Source organism: Peromyscus eremicus, chromosome 4, assembly GCF_949786415.1.
Source record: "Peromyscus eremicus chromosome 4, PerEre_H2_v1, whole genome shotgun sequence".
Lineage (NCBI taxonomy): Eukaryota > Metazoa > Chordata > Mammalia > Rodentia > Cricetidae > Peromyscus > Peromyscus eremicus.
Window position 1 is genome coordinate 53,051,115 of NC_081419.1, and position 24,428 is coordinate 53,075,542.

The window sequence follows — 24,428 nt, forward strand, 5'->3', positions numbered from 1 at the left end:
AAGTTTCTTCCTCTATAAAATAGACAAAGTAGATGCTGCCCATTGGCTAATGGGAATTGAATGTATTAACATATTTAAAACATTTAGAAAGATACTTGGAGTATTGTAAATATGCAGAGGATGTTGATTATTTCCTTCTGTCCTGATTCTTGGCAGAAATACAATTAATCAATTTCAACAAGATAATTAGAAGCTTATAGACTTGATAATGCCTAAAGAACACTACCAGGAATAATTGTTATATATAAGGTTTTAAGGAGAACATTTTTATATTGACATGAGCATTAATAGTTTTTATAGCCACATTAAATACAGGATTTTGTGAATTCTTTGAGAATTTCATACATGGATTTTGATCATATTTACCCCACTACTCCTTCCCCACCTTCTTCTAGATCCATTCTCTATCCTCACCCTTTCTCAACCTCCGGTCCTTTCTTCTTCTTTTTTTACAAAATTTATTTATTTGTATTTTATGTACAGTGGTGTTTTGCCCACATGCATGTCAATGTGAGGGTGTGGGATCCTCTGGAACAAGATTTACAGTTGTGAGCTGCCAGGTGGGTACTGGGAATTGAACCCCGGGTCCTCTGGAAGAGCAGCTAGTGCGCTCTTAATCACTGAGCCATCCCTCCAGCCCCCTTTTTCTTCTTTTTATTCCCCACCAAGTCCAATTTCTGCTGCCCATATACTTCTGGGTCTGAGGCTATCCACTGGAGCATGGATAACCATGTTTTCATGCTATGCCTAAAAATGTTAATATTCAATGTGTATACCTAATGTTATTTCAGAATATTCAAATTTGTTTTAAAATTTAACATTAAATATGTTTGTGTATACCCAACTCTACTGAGAGCTTTTATGTAGAGTATTATGATCAGTCCTTACTACAGCCTAATGCAGGGTGCTACTGTACTCTTAATTTTTAAAATGTGGGGCTAGAGAGATGTCTTAGTGGTTAAGAGTACTGGCTGCTCTTCCAGAGGACCCTGGTTCAGTTCCCAGCATCCACATGGTGGCTCACAATTGTCTGTAACTCCAGTTCCAGGCATCACATAGTCAAAGATATACATGCAAAATACCCACACATGAAAAAAAAATTTAAAAAAATCAAAATGTGGCACATGCATATAATTCTAGCATTTTGGAGACTGAGGCAGAGGGATCACAAATTCAAGTCTAGCTGTGGATAGATGAGTTTCAGGCCAGTCTAGGCTATATAGTGAGACCCAGTTTTAAAACAACCAACAACAAAGCCAGAGAACACAGAACAAAAAGTAGAAATCTTAAAGTTCAGAGCTGGTCTTTTTAAATACAGGTCACTAATTATGGAAGAAAACAGAAAGCCATGGTGTTGGTTGAGTTCTGTGTATGGGTGACACTGTGCTGAGCACCTTATTTTTATTAGTTTAATCCTTATAGGGGGCCAGTGCTGTGTGAGTTACATGTCAAAACAACCCTCTCTTATAGCAATCCCGTGGAATTGGTACTACTACAATTCCTACTTCCCCACTGAGAAGAGTGGTGAGGCAGAGAGGGTCAGCTGTTAGCCTAATAATACATGACCTTTTTTTTTTCCTTGAGACAAGGTTTCCCTGAGTAGCTCTGGCTGTGCTGGAACTCACTCTGTAGATGAGGCTGGCCTCGAACTCAGAGATCCACCTGCCTCTGCCTTCTGAGTGCTGGGATTAAAGCTGAGTGTCACTACTGCCCCGCTAATAAGTGAATTTTTAATCATACATTATTTCTGATGTTTCCTAGCACATTACAATTTACATTAAGGTATGAAAGATAAACATGTCTCAGTTTTTGGAATTTGGAAATGTCGTAAAGGCATTCTTATGTTATTATTAAACTTGTTAGGTAGTGAAAAATTCTTTTGAAAAATATTAAAGCTATAGAAATAGAAGATATTGAACAGAGAATTAATATTCTGTTTTGACTTTAAACATTTATACACTTACTTGTGAATATTTTATGTATATATAATAAGATAGTACTTTCTAATGGGGTTTAGAAATCATTTCATTTAATATACATAAAGCCAGTTTAAACAAGCTGGCTTTTCTTTTTTGTGTGTCTGAATATAAAGTCTATAAAAATTAGAATTGTTTTTTAGTGTCACAGACTGGTGGTCATTATTAGAATACTGCATGAAAAAGTAACCTTAAGTTTAGTTAAGAATGACATTTAAGCTCAGATTAAAAAGAACGTCTGTGTTTCATTTAATCTTTTTTATTTTCCCTGGTTTTTGTGAGTAAATAACCCTAAAAATGAAAAATAGATAACAAAAGCTATTTTTTTCCATTTACTATATTATATTGTCAAAAAATTCAACATTTTTGTAGGTATCATTAATGCTATGCTCACTAGCATGTCAGATAGGCTGATATTCACTTAAGCTTACTTTAGCAAATGAAGCTTTGTAGGTGGAGGTATTTATTTGTAGTTAAATGATCATATTCTAATGTAATAATCTTCAGAGGCAAGCAGTGAGGAGTGCCTTTTTCCTTTGAATTGCAAGTCAGTTGTTGGATGGAGAATGTATGAAAATAGCTCCTTGTCAAGTCATTTAAGTAAATGGCCAAGGTTGACAGCTTGCCTGCAGAATTTTAGATGAAATAATCTTGAGTATTTGATTGGGTTGCATACGTTTTTGTTTTAAATAAGTTGTTATATGCAGTATGAAGTGACAGCTTAAACATGATATGAATACTGGTAGGATGCATCAGTTGATATATTTTAATAGAGAATGAATAAAATACTATTTGTGTAAAATATTTAAAAAATTAAAGCTGCTTTATAGTTTCATAAAATATGAATTTAAAGATTTTAAAGTCTATCCTCACTTTGATCATACTCTGTAAAATGAGGTCTTTGTATTTACTTTCAGAGTTAGGAGAAGGCAATAACAACTAAGAAAAAGAGAACATAGCAACAATTGTCCTTTTTAGTATTCTAAAATGAGCAAGGTGAAGGCTGCAGATGTTTCCTTATTATCACTGAATTTAAATTTAAATTCTTCAGTCTTATTGTTTTATATTACATTAATTAGGTCATGATGGTAGGTTATAGTTAAAACACCTGGCATGAATTATGAAGTATAAAGTATGAATAAGTATAAATATGACGTTTCTAAAATAAAACTGATTAACTTAACAGAGTAAAACAGTTTCAGTATTCATATTAGTTCTTTAGCATGTAAATAGTATGATGTGTAAAACATCTGAACTAGTCTTGTAGGATTTGCAGTCATGAAGTAGTGCATATTCAAAATAAAATAGGTGGCTAAGTTGTCATTTATAAATAATTTGTGAAATAGTTTATGTCAGCTAATATTTTCTAATACAATATTTATTTAACTTATTAAAAATCCATGTCCCTATAGGTCTCTGAGAAATTCTAAGTTAGAGTATCATCCCTTTTTGTTTATTTCTATAAAAGGTAAATAGCAAGCAGTATGTTAAAGTTTGTGCAGGTAAATAGAACAATGAAGACATAGTGGTAAGAAGAAGACAATCTATTTTTTTTAAGTAGAAAAATGCTAGCATTCTTCATTATTAGATGTACAGTATCAGCATAATCGATCTAGCAGTATTATATTTGAGCTGAAAACACACTTAAAATTGAGACCATACACTATCCTGTGTGAGTGAAACATCTTTCATATAGTTCTAAGATGAAATTACCCTTGAATGAATAGCATCTTCATTTATCTTCAAACCTCTTCTGTGCTTTTAGTGAATCTACTCTTTCAACATTCCACAAGAATCACATTATACTGTTATACCAGAGTACCTCTGCAGTGTGAAATAGATTGGTTTGGAAAATGAACTTGGCTTTGCTATAAATTACATTCACAGGTAGAAAGGAATTTGTTATTTTGTTTAAAATAGTCACAAATATAATTACGGTCTTAATTTATGTTAAACTACAAATAGCGCTGTTACTGTAACTGTATTAGGAACTTAATATGTCTCTTTAAGAATGATACCTAACACTTCTCATTTGTAACCTTAGATACATTATTTCAATTATGGGATCTGCAGCTGTTTGATATAAAATGAATTATTTTGTGGGTAGATTTGTTCATGGTTTTTAATTTGAAAACATCTCTTCAGTAAGGTGGAAAATAATTCTTCAGCTTTCCCCACTCATTTTTCTTTGTGTTCTCATGAAACAGGATAGGAATTAAAATCAGAATCATTTTCATTTTGTGCCCTGAAAGTGGCATTGCATGATTGAGAATAAGCCTTATAAAATTTTCACACAAAGTGTTTCACACGTAATTATGACGTGAATAGAAGTTTTGTCCTAAGGTGGAAGCCTGGGCGGTGCAGGCTGTGATAACTATCATTAGGTTGGACTGAAAGTGGGTCATTACCTAGCTAGACATTGAGCAGCTTTGTTAATGTGCTCTATGTGATGTAAGAAGCTGTATTTAAGCTTTCCGCAGTCTTAAAATTTGATTAAAGAAAATTATTTAAAATTTTGGATTATTTACATTTTACTGGCACTTGGCTGATTTACTGCTGATATGTATGAGAGTATTATGTGTTTAACTCGTATGACAAATATTAATATATCTTCAAATGAGGAAGAGGAAGGAGCTAGCTGGTGCAGCTCACTGGTAAGCATCCAGGGTTATGTTGCAATTACTTAACTGAAACGATGTGAGTATATTATATGTCCCTACCACCTGTTTAGCTAATAAAAATTAGATTTTTTGGTTACTGTTATTTTTCTCATTTGGAATTATAACGAAACTTTATATCCCCATAGAGTGTAGAAAACACTTTGTTTTCCCCTCACTCCCGTCTCCAGTGCCAGCTCTGCTGCTGGTGTTGTTAGCTTCTTGGTGTACAAGGATTACTCTTCTTCTATGTTTGACTGCTTTATACTTCTTTTGCTTAATTTTCCCTTAATTTTCATTTATATGTAACTTTAATAGGCAAAGGCGCTCTATGTTTTTCTATTCTGATTTTGGTTGCTTTTATAAAGAATCTAATTTTTTTCCAAGCTGTCAGATGTTGATGTATTATCTAAAGTTGAGTTAAATATTCTAGGAATAGTTTTCATGGTAGTGTGTCCTAAGGATGGTTCTATTCTCTGATGTAATCTGTCTTCATATGTGCTCTTAAATGTCATTTTCATGCTTTGGGAACAGATTTGCCCTATATTAAGCATTTTTTGCTTATTGAGTTATGATTTCTGATTACTAAATAGGTAAATTGAATTCTGTTAGTTTTCTAAACCAATGCCTGCTTATTGATAGGTATAAGTATTGATTTCTTAAAACATTAATTAATAGGAGGTGAGTTACTTTAAAGTACTGAGCTTTGGATCTATAGAATTAAAAGATGCCAATCCTTATGGTAGCTTGCCAGTGCTTTTCAAGAACTTATTGTATGCCAAGGATAGGTAGTAAAGACACTCATGGTCTGTGGTTCTGACAGAACTTACAGTCTGAAGGGAGAGATCTTTTATCTGCATGATAGTACCGTGTATTTATTTACTTATTTTTGCTTTGTTAGAAAAGATTAGTTAGGTGTGTTGAAAATCAATCATTCCTTTTCTCCTTCTGCTCATTACCAGTATTGTAAGAATAAACTGTGCCCAGAGTCTCACTTCTGCTGAGGTGTCCCTCAGGCCAAGATCCACATCTTTGACTTGAGACAGAAGAAGGCAAAAGTTGATGAATTCCCACTTTGTGGCCGCTTGGTGTCAGATGAATATGAGCAACTCTGTTCCAAAGCCCTGGAGGCTGCCCGTATGTTCCAACAAATACATGGTAAAGAGTTGTGGCAAGGATGGCTTTCATATTCCAGTGAGGCCTCACCTTTTTCATGTCATCCAAATCAACAAGATGTCCTGCTCTGGGGCTGACGGGCTCCAGACGGGTATGCATAGTACCTTGGGAGGTCCCAGGGCCCAGTGGCAGCCAGGGTTCACATTGACCAGGTCATCATGTCCATCTGCACCAGCCTGCAGGATAAGGACATGTGATTGAGGCTTTGCGTAGAGCCAAGTTTCTGTTCCCTGGCCGCCAGAAGTGGTGGTTGAGAAGCAGCTCATTCCTGATAGCATCAAATATATCCCCAGTGTATTGGTCCCTTGCATTTCTGAGGGAGTCCACAGTACTTCCTGTACCCTACCAAATCATGTTCAGTAATAAATCTCACATCCAGTCAAAACAAATCACTTAAACCATTCAGTACTTTATATTGTTCTTTCAAAAAATAATTTATGTTCTTTATTTATCTCTTTAGTATCTAATTGGAGATTTTTATTTTAACCCAAAATTTGCAGTTTGTTTTATATAAAAATATAATTATAGTATATAATATTTTCTTTTTTCTCTCATAAGTAGGTACCCAAAGTAATAAAATATGTGAGGTCGGCTTTCTTTTGAAGTCATCAAAATTAAATAGGCTCCCTTCTCAGGTGGATAAATAAGTTACTGTCATCACCACCAGTATAAACCTTGTATTTGTTGAACAGCTCTGTGCTAGATGGTATCTAAGTGTTTAACAAATAGCACCTTAGTCAACCTATCAGCTACTTGTTTTATTCTAGATGTTAGAAAGCTTAGGGACTTAAAGAACTTTCAAGGTCATGTAGTCCCTGAGATTCATCCAGATAGTCTCTCACTGGGAGTCTTCTGCTCTGTTACCTCTTGCTATTTTATACTGATATGCAGGGATTCCCATTTTTCTAGTATATGTACATGCTAGTTTTCCCTTTAGGCAACTTGCTTTGAAATCCATTAGATTCTGCTGAGGTACTTAACCTGAGGATGTTAAGGAGTGGGAGAGGCTTATCTAGTCAGGAGAGGGATGGCTAGAGGACTCCTACAGAAAGTAAAATTACTCTAAATGGTGCTAGAGACAGCAGACAAGGCAGTACTACCTTTATGCAAAGGTCAATGCCAAGGAGGCTCCCTTTGGCTGCCTGTTTCCACCATGAGCCTTTCTTACCGTTTTCTGAACTTAGTAATGCCCTTTAAATTCTACAGTTGAATCAAAGGCTACTTGATGTTTGAAGGTTTTAATGTTGTAGATTCTGTATCTTTATCTGTGTATCTATATTTATATCTAACTTCTTTTAAAAATCATTAGACTTGGCTTTTCTGGAAATGGGTAACTTTTTGGTTTTTTGGGTTTTTGAGACAGGATTTCTCTGTGTAGCTCTGGCTGTCCTGGAACTGACTCTGTAAACCATGCTGGCCTTGAACTCACAGAAATCTGTCTGCCTCTGCCTCCCTGAGTGCTGGGATTAAAGGCATGTGCTACCACCACCTGGCAACTTTAATTTTAATTTAACCATATTTCCTTCTGGAATATTACTAGTACTTGGTAATAAAGACTTGAAATGTACTATGCATATTATTTGGGATGCTGCTGAGGCATCTTTCCAGTTCTTGTAGGTTGTCTTTATAAAGTTTAGTCACTTTCAGGTGATGTCAGCCTTTCGTGCCTCGTTCGTTCTCTTCTGTACTGGCTACCCATGTTGTTATACACCCATGTTATCCAGTAGACCTCCAGTAGACATCACCCCATCCCATACAAGTTTGGTATCTGTGCTGTATAATAAATGCAGTAGACCTTAGGCACAAATGCCTCTTGAATATGAAAAAAAATAACTGGATTGCCTGAGAAACTGATTTTAAAATTTTGTACGATATTATTAAATTTAAATTTAACCTAAATAGCAACTTGTTGCTAGTGATTACCATATTGGACAGCCTGGTAATAAAACATTGGGATACCATATACTAAGGAAATTGTTTCATGTTGTTATTTCTTTGAATTGCTTTGGAATTAAGTGTCCAACTGAAGAATAAGAGGTTAAGTTAGCCTAAATTCATTGTTATAACCAAGACTACATTTGTATTACCTAAGAATAAAAATAAGTATTTCTACTTCAAATCAAAAACAAAATGTGTTTTTGGTTGGTGTATCTTAGCTATTATTTGGAGTAGTTTTAGATTAAAAATAAAAATGAGGGGCTGGAGATACCTCAGTGGTTAAAAGCTCTTACTGTTCTTTTAGTGTTGGATGGCTCTGTAGATGTAACGGTCTTATTAAATAAGAAACACAGAGCCAAGTGCAGAGTTAAAAGCCCAAGAGGTCAGAGCAGTAGCTAAGAGCTGAGACTTAAAACCACCGCTGCCGCTGCCGTCCTTCCCCTCAGAAAGAGACCTACTTCCTGTGTATCTGTCTTTTTATTGACTTTCTGTTCTGCCTTCTCATTGGTTGTAAACCCAACCACATGACCTCCTCATCACTGCCTGTCTATACAGACCTCCAGGTCTTCTATGGCATGGGTCTTCATGCTGGTGGTATCCTTGAACACACAGAGATCTGCCTGTCATGTGATCAGGATTAAGGGCATGTGCTACCACTGCCAGACTTCTGCTATGGTTTACTATTAGCTCTGACCCCCAAGCAACTTTATTTATTAACATACAAATAAAATCACATTTCAGTACAAATAAAATATCACCATGTGGCTCATAGCTACCTGTGACTCAAGCTTTATTGGGATCTGTAACCTCTGACCTCCATGGGTACCCACACATGCGTGCACCCCCCCTCCTCCATACACACACTTAAACATAATTTAAAAATGTGAAAGCTGCTGTTTTGGAACTTCAGCTCCCTTCCATCTTACAAAGAGAGTACAAAAGTACTAGTTGAGTCAGACCTTCCTTTGCTTTGAAGTTTTTACATACTAAAGATAATCACAGTAATGCTTTGTTTTTACATTTTTAATATTTGGATGGAAGTTCTGTGTAATTATCAAGCTTCTTTGTGAACTCCAGGTGAATTCAGAAATTCCTTCTGAACTAGTGATGAAGAGTAAATATATTAATGTTACAAAATTAGTCTTTGTCTAACAAGAATCATGCCCTCAGTGGAGGTTTGTACGTTGAGTGTCATTAAATTGGTCAAAATTAATTCAGTTTTTTATTAATAAAGAAGCAAAAATTTTGGTGTTTAAGTATGGGTTTGATTATACAACAATATAAGTGAACTAAAGTCCTATGGAATATTGATTGGCATAATTATACTCTCCATGTAGTACAATTTCATACCATATGTACCATTTGTATAGTATTAGTAGTTGCTAACAGTTGGAATTATTCAGGCCTTTGAAAAGAATTAAATTCTTTCAAACTCTTGCTCCATTGAAGGCCTTAGTCTCTTCTAGATTTCCCTTCTCAACAAATGATCTCTCTTCATATCTCACAGGTAATGTGAGTACATGCTCAATCTCTTGTCTTTGTGTGTTTGCATGTTCATGTGTGCGTGTTTATGGAGATAGGGGCTGCTGCCAGCTGTCATTTTCCACTTTTTATTTATTTATTTTTATACAGGGGCTCACTGTGTAGTAATCCTGGCAAGCCTGAAATGTCTTTTGTAGACCAGACTGACCTTAAATTCAGAGATGCCTCTGCATCCTGAGTTCTGGAATTAAAATCCTGGGCCACTGTGGCCAGCTCCACCACAGTTTTTGAGACAGGGTTTCTCACTGAACCGGAAACTCAAATGAGGGGCTGGATCAGCTAGCCAGGAAGGTCGAGCGAGGGCTCTGCTTTTCCTCCCTCCTTCCCTGAGGTGGGGTTACTCTCTGTGCTGGGCTTCGGATGTGGGTCCTAGGGATCCAAACCCAGGCCCTCCAGTTTGAGCTGAACTTGTACAGACTGAGCTGTCTTTTCAGCCCTGGTCTTTTTGCTTTTCCTGACATCGGTTTGCAGTCCTCATCGCTGATCTCTATCTAGCTTCTTTGTGTTACAGGATGAAAAGGGTCCTGTTCCTGATTGAAGCCCCTCTACACCTGACTATTAGTCTTCTGTAGTGCCGCTTCATAGATGCTCTCTGTTTTTCTGTTTCTTCTGATTATGTCGGTTTCCATTGACTGTGTGCCTTTTGTGGTGCTGAGATAGAGACCTTGCACTTAGTGTCTGCTGCCAAGACTTCAACCACTTCAGGGAAAGGGGAGAACATGGACGGGTGAGGGTAGGGCAGATAACAGCGTCTGCCACAGTCAACTCTTGCCCACTCTGGTTGGTGTACTTAGATAGCATTGCAGAGTATGCAGCATCAAAGGCTTCGCGTCAAATACCACAGTATTGTAAGTTAGTTGTACAAAAATTAAAGGAGATTGTGAGGAGGCCAGGAGAGATACAAAAAAGCAAAAAATACATTCTTTGGCTTTCTAAAATATTTCTTTTGCTCAGGGAGATCAGATGTACATAAGTTACAAAACAGTGTAGTAGTCAGGCTGTGAGTAAAGAGATTTTTTTTTTTTTAAAGGAAAGCATATCTACATTTCTAGAGTACTAGAATTTTAATTGACATACTTTTAAAAATAGAGAGCTTTATTTTATTTTATTGTGACAGGGTCATGTAACAAGATAGAGTCTTGTAATGTAACCCAGACTGGCCTGGGACAGTCTTACCTTAGTTTTATAACTGGGTAAATGGGATTTTTTGTATAGAATGTTGTTCATGTTCAATACTGATTTTCAATCCTGAATGGAAAAGGAATCACAGGAAACAACTCTGTGAGAAATTTGTATTGGGTATAAGCAGGCTGTTCTAGTCTTAATCTCAATATATGATAAATAATAATAGCCTTGTTAATGAAGTCAGTTATGGTAACTCACATTTGACTGTTTTTATTATAATTTCATCAAGTTGTGAAAATAAGAAAGGTTTTTTTCCCCCTTCTAAAGTGTGTATGGGAATTAGAACTACAGTAGCTTCAGGTTTCCCAGTTGAATAAATTATTTTGTAGAACATGGGGAAAGTATGTAAGAGGAAAAGTCAGAAAGTCATGAAAGAATACAAGTGGAGTAAGCCTGGAGTATTGCAGAAAATAGTAGATTAGGTAGAACTCACTGGTGACCTAAAAATATTTAAAAACAAATCAGTGTGGATGTAATGCAATTTGTATATGTGTATATTTTTCTTTTTCCTTTTTCTCTTTTTCCTTTGAGACAGGGTCTCTATGTAGCCCTGGCTGTTTTAGAATTCACCATGTAGCCCAGGCTGACCTCAAACTCAGAGATCCACCTGCCTACCGAGTGTTGGGACTAAAGGTGTATGCCACCACACCCAGCTTATATTTTTTTCTTTATCATAGAAAATTCTTCAAAAATATAAGCTTTTAAAACAGCTGTGTAACATTCTAGTTTGGGATGTACTATGATTAACCTACTTCTTTATTGGTAGACATTTAATTTCTTCAAAATTTTTCTTTCTATAAACCAAGTAAAAATAATTTGTCTCTTTAAAATTTTATTTATTTTATTTATTAGTTGTGTGTGTGAGAGAGAGGGGGGAGGGAGGGAGGGAGGGAGAGCGAGCACATGAGCATGCATGTCATCTGTATGTATAGAAGTCAGAGAACAACTTTTGGGAATTGGTTCTTTTCACCCACATGGGTTCTGGCGCGGGGGTGGGGGTGGGGGAGTTGGGGGATGTCAAACTCAGATGGCCAGGCTTGGTAGCAAGCACCTTTACTCACTGGGCTATCTCACTGGCTCCCAATTTTAAATCTTAAATGATGAATTAGTTAACATAGGAAACACATGTCAGTATTTTGAGGATTACTGGAAAGAACATTGAAGTCGCAGAAATAACATTTTGAATTTTCCAGTACAATGAGAAAGATGGTGATCCTGCAATGAATAAAAAAATTAAAACCTCAGTATCTTAATAAAATTTTGGACATTTGTCATCCATTAAAGAAATGGATGTTAAAGTAATATGTAATATTGTTTACTTACATAAAGTAATTCAAAATGTGAATAAAATTTTTTCTTAAGTGTATATAATTGTCTTAAGTTTTATATATTTACTAATGACTTAGTCTTTTTTTTTTTTTTTGGTTTTTCGAGACAGGGTTTCTCCATGTAGCTTTGCGCCTTTCCTGGAACTCACTTGGTAGTCCAGGCCGGCCTCGAACTCACAGAGAGGCCTGGCTCTGCCTCCCGAGTGCTGGGATTAAAGGCGTGCGCCACCACCGCCCGGCTGTCTTTTTTTTTTTTTAAGTAAAATATTTTTGTTTGGAAACTTTAAACTGCTCATAATTTTTCCAGTGTAGTATTATTGTATAAACTATTTAGTTTAGGAAAGGAATGAGGAAGAGTTCTTTTGGAATATGCATGTATTTTTACTAGGTTTATTACGTTTCTCTTTCTTCACAGGCCTTTTTGCAAATGTGTAATCTGCCTGTCAAAGTGGTGTGTAGGGCAAATGCAGAATATATGTCTCCCTCTGGTAAGTGTGTGTGTTTTCTGTTAATACTACTTGTTAATACTGAGGATTGAACCTAAGGCCTTAGATATGCTAGTAAGTACTTTGCTACTGGCCATGTTTCTAGCCCCTGATATTAAATTCTTAGTTTTGTTTTTTTCCCTTTGAAGAATTATTTTCCCATTTTTTTTTTTTTTTTAAGTAGCTATTATAAGCTTAATCATGAAGGCCTATGTCTACTTATTTTAACTCTGGTCTGAGGTTTTTAACTGGATGTTCAGGACATATGTGACATCAGATTTCCTCAGTCTGATTTACACTGGGCTTTCCTTTTCTGAAAACAAATTTTAATACTAATGAATCTATTATTCAGCATCCTGTATTTTTCCTGTAGAACAGGTAGAAGAAGAAAGCTCATGAAATAATTAAATTGTCAACTTTCTTTTTTTCTAGTGTTTTAAAGTACTTTTATTAAAGCTTCACTTTTACTCTTTTAAATGATAATGATGATCTGTGTTACATGCTAGTAGATTTAATGATCAGGATGATTTGTGTGTTATATGTCAGGAGATCTAACTAGTGCCAGTTAAATAGGATTCGAATAATTTTGGTATAAAAATATAATACCACAAAGCTAATTAAATGTTAAATATGATGTCACAGATTATTTTGGTTTTACTAGAGCAATAACAACACAAAATCATTCCTTCATGAATAAGTGATTATGTATAATTGATTAGCATAGGTATGCTGTATTGCTTTTTATACATACAAAAATTTGTCAATCTCTTCATTTTGATATGATGATTATTTAGGAACTATTTGTGTTTAGCATTTTCTTTTCACCCTTAAGCTTTTAAGGGTGATAATAATTGTTAGACTATCTGTAAACACCCAACCCTTAACACTGAAAATTCCATATAAATGTAGTTTATTAGATTTCTGAATAAACTTAGAAAACATTTCTAAAAAAATTTTTCTAGACTTGGAAATCCAATATATTTTGGATTTTTAGCGATTACTATTGCTGTGATGAAACACCATGACCAGACGAGCTTGGAAAGGATTTATTTGGCTCCCATAGTTCTGTTAATAGTGTCACCCTATGAGCCTATAGGGGCCATTTTCATTCAAACCATCATACTCACTATATGTCTTTGGCTATTCTGGCACTCTCTATGTAGATCAGGCTAGCCACAAACTTAGAGATCCACCTGTCTCTGCCTCCTGAGTGCTGGGATTAAAGGCATCACCACACTCAGCTTGTAATGGACTTTTAAAACAGAACATAGGACAGTTAGAGAACATTTTGGTTACAAGTTAGGAAGTCATTAATCCTGTTACTTTGTCCAGTTATTAACTGTTTCTTTGGGGAGTTCTACTTCTCTTCTTTTAACTTCACCTGTTACATGAGCTACTCAGACTAGATGACATCTAGGTTTCTAGATAACATTCTCTGAATATACAGACTTACTTGACAACATGTTACTGCTTTCTTTAGAAAAAAAATGAAACAGGGCTAGGGAGATGGTTCCATTTTTACTGTGCACACATAAGGCCCAGTGTTCAGATCTCCAGCACCCACACAAAAAGCTGGGCATGCCAGCACCTGCCTGAAATCCCAGGGCTAGGAAATAGAGACACACCAGTCTAGCTAATCCTTGAGCTCTAAGTGCAGTGAGAGACTCTGTATCAAAAATCAAAATAAGGTGGAGACAGACTGATAGAAAAAGATAAAGGACACTGATATCATATAAACTTCTGGGCTCTGCACTCCCATATTTGTATGGGTGAATGCCCCTGTACACATGTGTGCATGGGTGTACACACACACACACACACACACACACACACACACACAGGCAAAAAAAGAAGAAAAAATTGGTCTGGAGTGACTTCTGTCTAAAATGAGAATCAGAACACACAGTTCTACTTTGGTACAGAGAATTGTCTCACTGTGTTTTTGCCTGATACATGCAATAAAGACTGCATGTTGACTGTAGTTAACCTAGTGAGAAGAAAAGGATCCTTCACTTCTCATCTGTTGCTTTGATCTCTTAGTCTATCTCTTTATTGGATATTTTTGCATATACAGTTGGCTAGCCACATTATTTCTGTGCTTTATTACCTACAATGCTTCATTTATGTATGTGGGTGCTAAGTGTGGGTGTGTTACATGCAGAGGCCAGAAGTTGATATGTCTTCTTTAGTAGCTCTCCACCTTTTTGTTGGTTTGTTTTCTTTTGAAATAAGATCTCTCTGAACCAGTAGCTCACCATTTGGCTAGATTAGCTGACCAGCCAGCCCCTGGGAGCTTTCTATCTCCATTGTTTAGCACTAAGGTTCCAGAGCTCTTGGCCTTTTATGAGGGTCCTTGGACTCTGAACTCAAGACCTCACGTCTGTGCAGCAAGCACTTGGTCCTCACATCCGCCCAGTTTAATGTATTTGTAAGGAGACAACGTGCCTCCCCACCCCCCAAGAATTTGAAAGGAATTAAAAAGGAGAAATATTCTGCTTCTAAAAATGTTATTCTCGAGGGGGCTGGAGAGATGGCTCCAGGGTTAAAAGCATGTGCACCTCTGATAGAGGCCTTGAGGTCACTTCTCAACACACATGTCAGGTGGCTCACAACCACCTATAACCTCAGTTTCTATTCCTTTGGCTTCTGCAGATACTGTCATTCATGTGTATGCATGTGCGCATGTGCACACACACATCAAATAAAATCTTAAATGTCATACCTCACAATACCCATTCGTCTAGGCATGAAACTTTTTTTTTCAAAATCTCAGATGACCTGTATTTACTCTAATGAAGATTTTTTTTCCAAGTCAAAACCAAATAACAATACAGCGTAGTGTTTATCCAGTTTAGCTTGTTTGTTTTTTGAGATTTGTAAAGCAATTAGAAGGAATGCACCATTGGTAATAGGGAAATAAATATACATCTATTGAGTGTTGTGTTCCAGAAGGCGCCCCTTTTCTTTGTAGTGTTATCCCATAGATACAGAGGAAGCTTTTATTGGTGCCAGGCACCTCATCCATTACCCTCAGGCTGACTGAATTAGAGAGAAGTGAATATACTCAACAGGAGCAGGAAGAAGCCTGCTGTTAGTGTGAACTCTGGGTGAACTAAATCTGACAGCAGGTTTCATCCTTTAACATCTGGAGTGGATGGACTAGCTTGCTATTTAGAGACTATATTTTCCTTGATCTCTGATAGTTGTATTAAGCATTAATGTTTATTAATGTGTCATTTATTTAAAGACACCAGTTTTCTTTTTTCTCTCTCTCCCTCACTTCCCCCTACTGAGGTGTGAACGAACCTAAGGCCTCATGCTGGTCAAGCACTGTAGCTGTAAGTTGAGCTATGTCTCAGTGTTGACATTTTCAAAAGTCTGTTTTGTTCTTTTTCCTCTCGTATATTGGGAACATAACTCAAACTAGCATACCTTCTAAGGTAGTAAATTCTTTGAGTCCAAGACATTGATTAAAGAATATTGACTTTAATGGGTATCAGATTTAAAATTAGAAAGCATAAAAGAAATCTTTTGAAGACTACCTTTCCCAGCACACAGGAGGCAGAGACAGGTGGATCTCTGGGAGTTGGAGGCCAGCATGGTTTACAGAGTGAGATCCAGGTTAGCCAAGACTACATACATAGTAAGACCTTGTTTCAAAAAACAACAAAACTTTTCAGTATAGATTGAAGTTTTGTGCTGTACCCTGAAGAGAAATCCCCGTTACATTTCTGTGGAAGTTTTCAGTAATATTGAACTAGTGTCCTATGTGATGTCCTTGAACTAGCTTGGCCCATGTGATTAATAGTCTTATTTAGTGTTAGCTCTGAAATGAGAACCTGATGATTTGTTGGTATATCTAGGCAAGAACTCTAGAAATGAATCGACTTGCTCTTTCCCCCTCTCTACCTGTGTTTTAGTAATTTGATTTCTGTGAGTTTTACTTTCAGGGCTGTTTTTGACCTTAGAGTCTTCCTGCCTTGGACTCCTGAGGATTATAGGCTTGTGCTACTATACTTGGCTCTTTTATTTTAAAATTTATTGGCAATCATTGCTTAAAGTTTGTAGACTTTAGCAGATGCTTCTGGCTATCATTTGGAAAGTTATAATTTTATAATATTTCTTTATGAACAAAACTCTTGAGTTTCTTGTTAATTTTTTTTTTTTACTAGCACAAACTTTAATTTACTGAGGCTGTTTTCTCACATCTTTTCTTCTCCTCAACAGGAAAAGTACCTTTTATTCATGTGGGAAATCAAGTAGTGTCAGAACTTGGTCCTATAGTCCAATTCGTTAAAGCCAAGGTAATGGAAAAAAATAGTAAATGCATTTGACCATTTTTATTGATTTTTAACCTAGCTTTATGAAATGCTAATGTAAATTATTAGAAAATATTTCTAAACTTTAAGTTGGGTGCTTTTTTATAATATAAATCCATAGCAAAGATATAGGTTGATTTTCTAATATAGGGTAATTAGAATTTCTGTCATAAATGAAGCTTTTAAGTTCTTAAGAAATATCTGGTTGCCCTTTGAGAAGGGAGATTTAGGATGTGTTTTGAAGTTGAAAGTACCAAGTTGCCTACTTGTCAATCAGTAGTTATGCTCATTTGTTTAATTTAGATTTTAACAGTTACGAAACACTTCATTAGCCAGGCTGTGGTAGTGCACACCTTTAATCTTAGCACTCAGAAGGAGGCAAAGGCAGGCCGGTCTCTGTGACTTTGAGGCCAGCTTTGTCTACAGAGTGAGTTCCAGACCAGCCAGGGCTACAAATTAAGACCATGTCTCAAACAAAGCAAACAAAAAGATACATTCCTGAAAGTGTTATTGGGATGCTCTGGCATATATCTTCGTGAAGTTGAGCGAGAAGCTGTACTGTTTCATGTCTCTCCATTGCTACAGTGTTTGGATAACATGTCTTTCTCCCTGTGTTGTTACTACATTGTGGGTTTTTTTTTTCCATCTTTGCCCATTTTATAAGTAGCACATGTTTGGCATTTCTTTTGTTTTTAAGATTTATGCCTGAAAAACACAAGGTTTACTACTGACCAATTTGTTTTCTCCTTTATGAAGTAATTCATCCTATAATATTTTCTATTGAAAGTACATGTATATAATGACAAATTAATACTACTTAGTAGCAGTTGAATATTAGGTGTACTTTCATATACAATAATTTTGTTTTAAGAAGCTTTTTGGAAATTAATCCATTGGACATTGACGTATTACATTACTTGTTATGATAGTAAGATAACTGAAAGATTTTGTATATTTAATATGATGCTCTTTTAAAATTTTTTTAAATTCCCTTTAGGGCCATTCTCTTAGTGATGGGTTGGATGAAGTCCAAAAAGCAGAAATGAAAGCTTACATGGAATTAGTCAACAATATGCTGTTGACTGCAGAGGTACAAGATTGTAATGGTTGAAATAAAATGTGATTTTGTATAATTTGTATTCTCATATAAAACTTTTCTTATGGGCTACCTTAAAGCCATTGAGAAGTAGGACTCAGACTGGGGTGGTCATCTGAATTGTTTGATCTTTTTCTGTAAACAAGTTTCTGAATATTCTCAGCTCTAGTTTTTCTGCTATAAGGAGTGAGTCTTGCCTATTCACAGTTTTACTTTAGTCTTTTGAAGTTTACTTTGATAAAACCCATAAAATAATGATGTTTAGACATATATTCTATGCACAAGAAATGTTTTCAGTAAAGCACTGCCAATAAATTTGATAATTCTGTGCAGTGAATTATCCAAGAAGAAAAAACCTCATGTATTTGATTTACAAAGTTGGCTTATTAGAAATTACTATGGCAAAAAGAAAAAGAAAAGAAAAAAAACAGAAATTACTATGGCAAGAAAGACATTTGACCCTTTGCTCTTTGGTGTTTTAAAGTTTTGGTGACTGTTCTTTTGTTCCTAGCTGTATCTCCAGTGGTGTGATGAAGCTACAGTAGGGGAGGTGAGTGGTTCTGCAGCATTTATCTTAATTAAAATTTAATGAGAAAACACTTTTGCTCAGAATCGCAAGTCCCTGCTCATAAATGAAACATTGTGGTTTATACCATTAGTGATACAGTTTTTCACTTACTTTAATTTTGCTTGCACATACATTTTAGGGAAGCTATGTGTCATTGTTTGATAGAACTGGTTGTAAAGTACATAAAAGTTTATATATTTTTAAAGGGAATGGTTTAAAATTTTAATTTTTTATGTTGTAAGCTATATATATTTTTTTCAGATTGCTTTATGTATTTGCTCTCTGAAAGTACATACATATTAGAATTCTGTTTGTAAAAATGCATTATTTTTAGGAAAGATTCTGTATTTTACAAAGTCTTTTTGCTTTAGATCACCCATGCTAGGTATGGATCTCCGTACCCTTGGCCTTTGAACCACATTTTGGCCTATCAGAAGCAGTGGGAAGTCAAACGTAAGATGAAAGCTATCGGATGGGGGAACAAGACTCTGGACCAGGTCAGTACCGACTGAAGCTAATAAAAGCTTCAATTCCTGTGCATTAAAAATGGCATTACTTTAAAAAAATAACCTCAGTGTAATAGTGTAACATAACGAAATACTTGATATTATTTCTCTCTTGTGATGTAGTTATATTTCTTTTATGAAAGTTGCATGTGCTTATTTGCCTATAAGGTCTAAATGACAAATAATTTCTGAAATCCTGCCACCTCAGAATTGCCCCTCTTTATTTGGAGAATATGTTTCTAGATGTCTAAGTAATACTGTTCTCAAATGGGGATCATATTATGCCTGCTATTCTATAACTTGATTTTTTCCTCCCCCTAAACAGCATATTGTGGGAATCTTTTATATCAATAAATAGAACTGCAGCATCAGAGCTTAAAAAAACCTTTATTAAGTATAGTACTTAGCCGGGCAGTGGTGGCCCACGCCTTTAATCCCAGCACTTGGGAGGCAGAGCCAGGCGGATCTCTGTGAGTTCGAGGCCAGCCTGGTCTAAAGTGCAAGATCCAGGACAGGCACCAAAAGTACACAGAGAAACCCTGTCTCGAAAAACAAAACAAAACAAAACAAAAAGTACAGTACTTAACTGGATTTTTTTTTCTGGTGGGGGGTGTCTTAAGTTTACTAAAGTAACAAAAAAATTTAAAAATGTAATTTTCAAGGTCCTGAGGTTGAGCAACAATCATTTAAGCTAACTGGGGTTTCTTTTTGCTATCCCTGATTTCTAGCCAGACATCTGACTGATGTGTGCTGCAAGCGGGTTTAGCAAGTGACTGTGAATAGACTAAGTGAGATCAATCTCAAGCACAGTTCAGTATGTCATTTTTATGGAGCAGCCACCCCTTAAAGTGTAAGAAAAATCATTGGCTATATGGACTCAGTAAAACATTGTTTAGAGAATTAAATTTTGAGAGAAAAACTTTTCGTTAAACGGAGATCTTTATCAGTAATGTAATGTACTTGTATTCACTAATTCCCATTAACATCAAAAGCATTGTCTAGGTCATGTATATATGGTCTGTGGTCTGAACTTTAAGCTGAGTCTTTCTGTTATAAACTGTGATATAAGTAGAGTCTTACATACTTTTATTGTTTTGCTAATGTGGATCTTTTTCTTTTGGTTCACTGCCTTGTGTAGGTCTTAGAAGATGTAGACCAGTGCTGTCAAGCCCTTTCTCAGAGACTGGGAACACAACCTTACTTCTTCAACAAGCAGTAAGATGTTTTATTACTGTGATATGTCTTTGCTTCACATAGAGGTTCCAAATGTCTTTATCACAAAGGTATTATTTTTTCAAGAAGTACATATAACTCTGCTCTTCTTGGCAGAGACCAGCTGTGCGGCTCCTCTTGTTATGTACAGGGAAGGGCTCTAGCCCCCTTGTGGTCATGTCATTGATGTTGGGAGCTTTCTATCCACAGATTTTCTTTTCAAGCAGCAAGACACATTACAGAATGAATATATAGAGAAGACTTATTTTTAAAATTCATTTTTGTACTCATTAAACATTTATCCCCTCTTGGCTGTTAGGCATAGTGCTGGCTCTGAGATCAGATTTCTAAAGTCCAGTCCTTGTTGTTAAGTTTTCTTAAGATCAGTCTTATAAATCAATCAAGTTTTGTATGATTTGACAAAGATTTTGATAGAGATAGTTCAAGGTGCTATAAGAAGTACAAAATATTAAACTTCCAAGTACAAAAACATGAATATGCTGCTAATACAACTCTAATCCATAGTGAAAGGTGCTTGAAGGCCAGGAGAGTCATTACAAACAAGTAGAATACTGTCAGATGGATGAGAAACAGACATTGAGAAGTATAGATAAAATATATATATGTAAATTGAATAATTCATATTCTGTTAACAAGATTTTAAAAATTTAATGCTAATTAAATTTTTTAAATTAAAATGGCAAAGATTTTCCTTTATTAAAAATTATAATTTGGGGGGGTGTTTCAAGACAAAGTTTCTCTGTATATCCCTGGCTGGCCTGAAACTTATTCTATAGACCAGGCTGGCCTTGAACTCAGAGATCCAGCCTGCCTCTGCCTGGAATATTTTCCTAATGAGAAGTCTGCAAAGATGAGTGCAGCAATACATTTGAAATATCTTAAAGCTCATAGGAAGAGAGTTGGTCCACACATATCCATATCACAGTCCGCAAAGTCACTTTTAAGCACAATAGTGGGAAGTAGTATTTTTTTCTTCATAGCATAACAAAGAAATTTAAGAGCAAGGTACATGATAGTCTTTGTGTGATTCAACAGTATTGTAGAAATTCTGAGTAATGTAAATTTTTGCATTTCTTTTTACAGTGTGTGTGTGTGTGTGTGTGTGTGTGTGTGTGTGTGTGTGTGTGTGTGCAGGGATCATGCATGCATGGAGGTCAAAGCACAGTTTTTGGGAGTCGATTCTCTCCTACAGTGTGGGGCCCAGGGATTGAGTTTGGATTGAGCCAGTGCCTTACCCTGACTCATGTGTTTTTGTTGTTTGTCCTTGTCTTTAGTAAGAGTTGTAGGTTTTTCTGAACTGGTTTTCTTTTCTTTTCTTTTTTTTTTTGGCATAATTCACATTTTATAAAATTGGCACTTTTATGACTATGGTTTTGAGTTTTAAGAAATACATAATTGTTGCATAACCACAAGTGTACTTTATTTTAAAAAACTTATTTATGTATGTGTTAGGGGGCATTCCATAGTGCAAGTGTGGAGGTCAGAGGAAACTTAGGGAAGCTGGTTTTCTCCTTCTACCATAGGAGTTCCTGGGATAGAACTCAGGTCACCAGGATGGGCAGCAAGTGCCTTAAGCCTGCTCAGCCATCTTTCCAGCCTCACAAGTACTTTTTAAAAGGAAGGAATTGTGGGAACTGATAATTTGTAAAACTCAGAATCAGTTAATATGAGTCACTGAAGTCTGTAAGGATTGCAGGGCCTGATAGTGAATGCCTTTCATGTCAGCACTTGGGAGGCAGAGGCAGGTGAATTTGTGAGTTTGAGCTTAGGCTGGTTTACATAGAAAGTTCTAGACCAACCAGGACCACATAAGGAGACATTATCTTAAATTTTAAGGGTTATAAGAAATGTGTTTTGATAATGTATGTGCTTTGTTTGGTTCATTTATTATATCCTGCTTCCTCATAGGTTCTAAAAAGCAACTTTAAGTAGCTTTCTTAATGTAACAGTTTGTATATGCTCATATCCATATATAAATTCAGTGCCTTTGGAGTTATATGAGTATATGCTTTTAAAAAGCATGTGACATTTTGATCACTTCTGGGTAATTCTGACCCACCCTTGAGCACAGATTCATTGTTGACCTCATTCAGAGCCTCATTTACTGATAAAGAGTGCCCAGCTATGTAGGAAGTGAAGGATGATTGATATAAACCTGTGTTAAGAAAATAAGTCCCCACTTGTAAGATAGATATCTCTTTTTAAGAAATGTTAGGAATGTAGGAAAGTTAGTATTTATATTACTTCCAGTGAAGTACCTTAACTCTGCATTTATCCACTTCATGTCCTTGGTTCTTTGTAAGGATCTGCCTGTTATTGATTCTTCATTTATGATGAAAAAATTATGGTGCTATTAAGTTTAAGGACTCTTGTTATTTAAAAGGAATGCTACCCTTTTGACTACCTTCTTCAACATGACCACAGATTGCACACTTTCATTTTCTTTTATTTTTAGACAGGAATTTGTGTATAACCCAAGATCACCTTGAATTCACAGTATTACTGACTAAGCCTGAGTACTTCAGTGAAAGGCATGGGCCAGGTTGTTCACCTCACTTTATGTAATACTCCATCATTGCATGAAGAGAGGGAAGACTGCGAAAGGATGTGAATAATTACTGTTAGAAAAAAGATCCCACATTCTGCAGCATACTTCTTTTTCTTTCCTTCATGTATTCAGCAAATCCTGGAGTCTACAGATACTGTACTAAGATCTGGGGCTATAAAGATTCAGGCAGTGCCAGCTGCCTTGATAACTTACAGACTCTGGTCAGGGAAACAGTTCAGTAAGTGCAGTTCTAGTGTGGTGTAAGACACCTTACCTTTTTGTTGACTCTTGTGATGGCACATGGAGAACCTGCTCTGTGTGTGTGTGTGTGTGTGTGTGTGTGTGTGTGTGTGTGTGTGTGTGTTCCATGTCTTAGAATATCTTTTTTTTTTTAAATTTTTAACATAGTTTCTGCCACAATGGAAATGGACTGTTTATTTGGTGATTAAAATAATGAATGCAGGGCTAGAGAGGTGTCTCAGTGGTTAAGAACACCGGCTGTTCTTCCATAGGACCTGGGTTCAATTCCCAGCACCCACATGGCAGCTCACAACTATCTGTAACTCCAGTTCCAGGGGATCTAACACCTTCATACAGACATACATGCAGACACCAATGCACATGAAATAAAAAAATAATAATAATAATAATAATAAAAGGAATGAAACTAATATGTTATCTTTTTTATGTTCTATAACAAATTTAAAATGAAAAAATTCTATCAAGTTGTGATTGTGGTAGAATTTATTTCTGTGACTTTTTCCTTTTAAATTGATGAATAAAATGTTCTTCAAAAAAGAATGCTTTCTGACATAAAAATGAGGTGCCTCAGCTTTCCTCATCTTTACTTTTTTTTTTTTTTTTTTTCAGACCTACTGAACTTGATGCTCTGGTGTTTGGCCATTTGTACACCATTCTTACCACACAGTTGACCAGTGATGAACTTTCTGAGAAGGTGAAACACTATACCAACCTCCTCGCTTTCTGCAGAAGAATTGAACAGCACTATTTTGAAGATCGGGGTAAAGGCAGGTTGTCTTAGAGTTGTATGTCAGTTATTATTTAAAAAAAAATCTAACTTTTGAAATATGTATTACTTGAACGATATAATAATAGATAATAGTTTCAGAATTTCAAAACCAAAAACATTGTTTTTTGAAACCTCAAAAAATTGCATAATGTCATATACGTGTTCTTTGTACTGTTATTTGTGTCCACCTTGTTTTGAATTATTTGATTTGTTACATTGTATTCTATATCTTGACATTTTATTTCTTTATGATCATATACAAATAAACCTTAAGCAACTGTGGTCGTTTCATTTACTTTGGTCTTTTTGGCAACTCACTGAACTTAGGACGCATGGAATAAACAGTTCTCTAAGGAAAGCAATTGATGTGTGTACTGAGACTACTGAGCACATGGTGAAACTGGCTACCCCAAGTACTCTTTCCAAGTGTGCTGAGAAAGTGGGTGACTGGAGGTCATCCAGTGAGGCGCATGTTGAGCATTCTTTATACCTAAATTAAATTGAATTAAACAGTGTTTCATTAGGGCAGGGATGTTTTTTTTTTGTGTGTGTGTGTGTGTGTTTTTTTTTTTTTTTTTTTTTTTTTTTGGTGAAGGGAGGGTAGTTTTCATAGGAGTAGTGATGGGAATTCATACACAAAAACTAAGAATTATGTAGTCTCAGATTTCCCAGTGTTTTCTGTCCCATCATAGTAGTGATGCTGTAATCAGATGTAAATCTGTTATTGACATTTCAAGAGTGATAGTCACTTGATACTGCCTTCTTATCCTTTACCAAACATTTCTAACTCACTTAATCTCACAGAACACTTAATGGTGATCATCTCCAGTTTAAAAAAGAG

General features: G+C 35.8%; 1 protein-coding gene, 1 non-coding gene and 1 pseudogene across 8 annotated transcripts in view; all 3 read left to right on the forward strand.

Moving 5' to 3' along the window:
- The window catches only part of Mtx2 (metaxin 2), a 51,501-nt gene extending 27,632 nt beyond the window's left edge, over positions 1-23,869 (forward strand). For 5 of the 7 annotated variants that reach the window (XM_059260728.1, XM_059260733.1, XM_059260731.1 and 2 more), the window contains 7 exons: positions 12,218-12,290; positions 16,515-16,591; positions 17,604-17,696; positions 18,214-18,252; positions 18,642-18,767; positions 19,915-19,991; positions 23,428-23,869. In XM_059260728.1, the coding sequence (XP_059116711.1) occupies positions 12,218-12,290; positions 16,515-16,591; positions 17,604-17,696; positions 18,214-18,252; positions 18,642-18,767; positions 19,915-19,991; positions 23,428-23,599 (657 nt within the window). In that variant the 3' untranslated portion in view covers positions 23,600-23,869. Of the gene's footprint in view, positions 1-12,217; positions 12,291-16,514; positions 16,592-17,603; positions 17,697-18,213; positions 18,253-18,641; positions 18,768-19,504; positions 19,635-19,914; positions 19,992-23,427 lie in introns of those variants that run through there. The other 2 variants (XM_059260735.1, XM_059260734.1) reach the window with 2 other exon arrangements.
- LOC131909868 (large ribosomal subunit protein uL16-like) lies at positions 4,568-7,297 on the forward strand (annotated as a pseudogene).
- LOC131910150 (small nucleolar RNA SNORA57) lies at positions 20,089-20,225 on the forward strand. The gene has a single exon (XR_009379011.1). It is a non-coding gene; the product is annotated as a small nucleolar RNA SNORA57 (small nucleolar RNA).
- Positions 23,870-24,428: the final 559 nt, after the last annotated feature.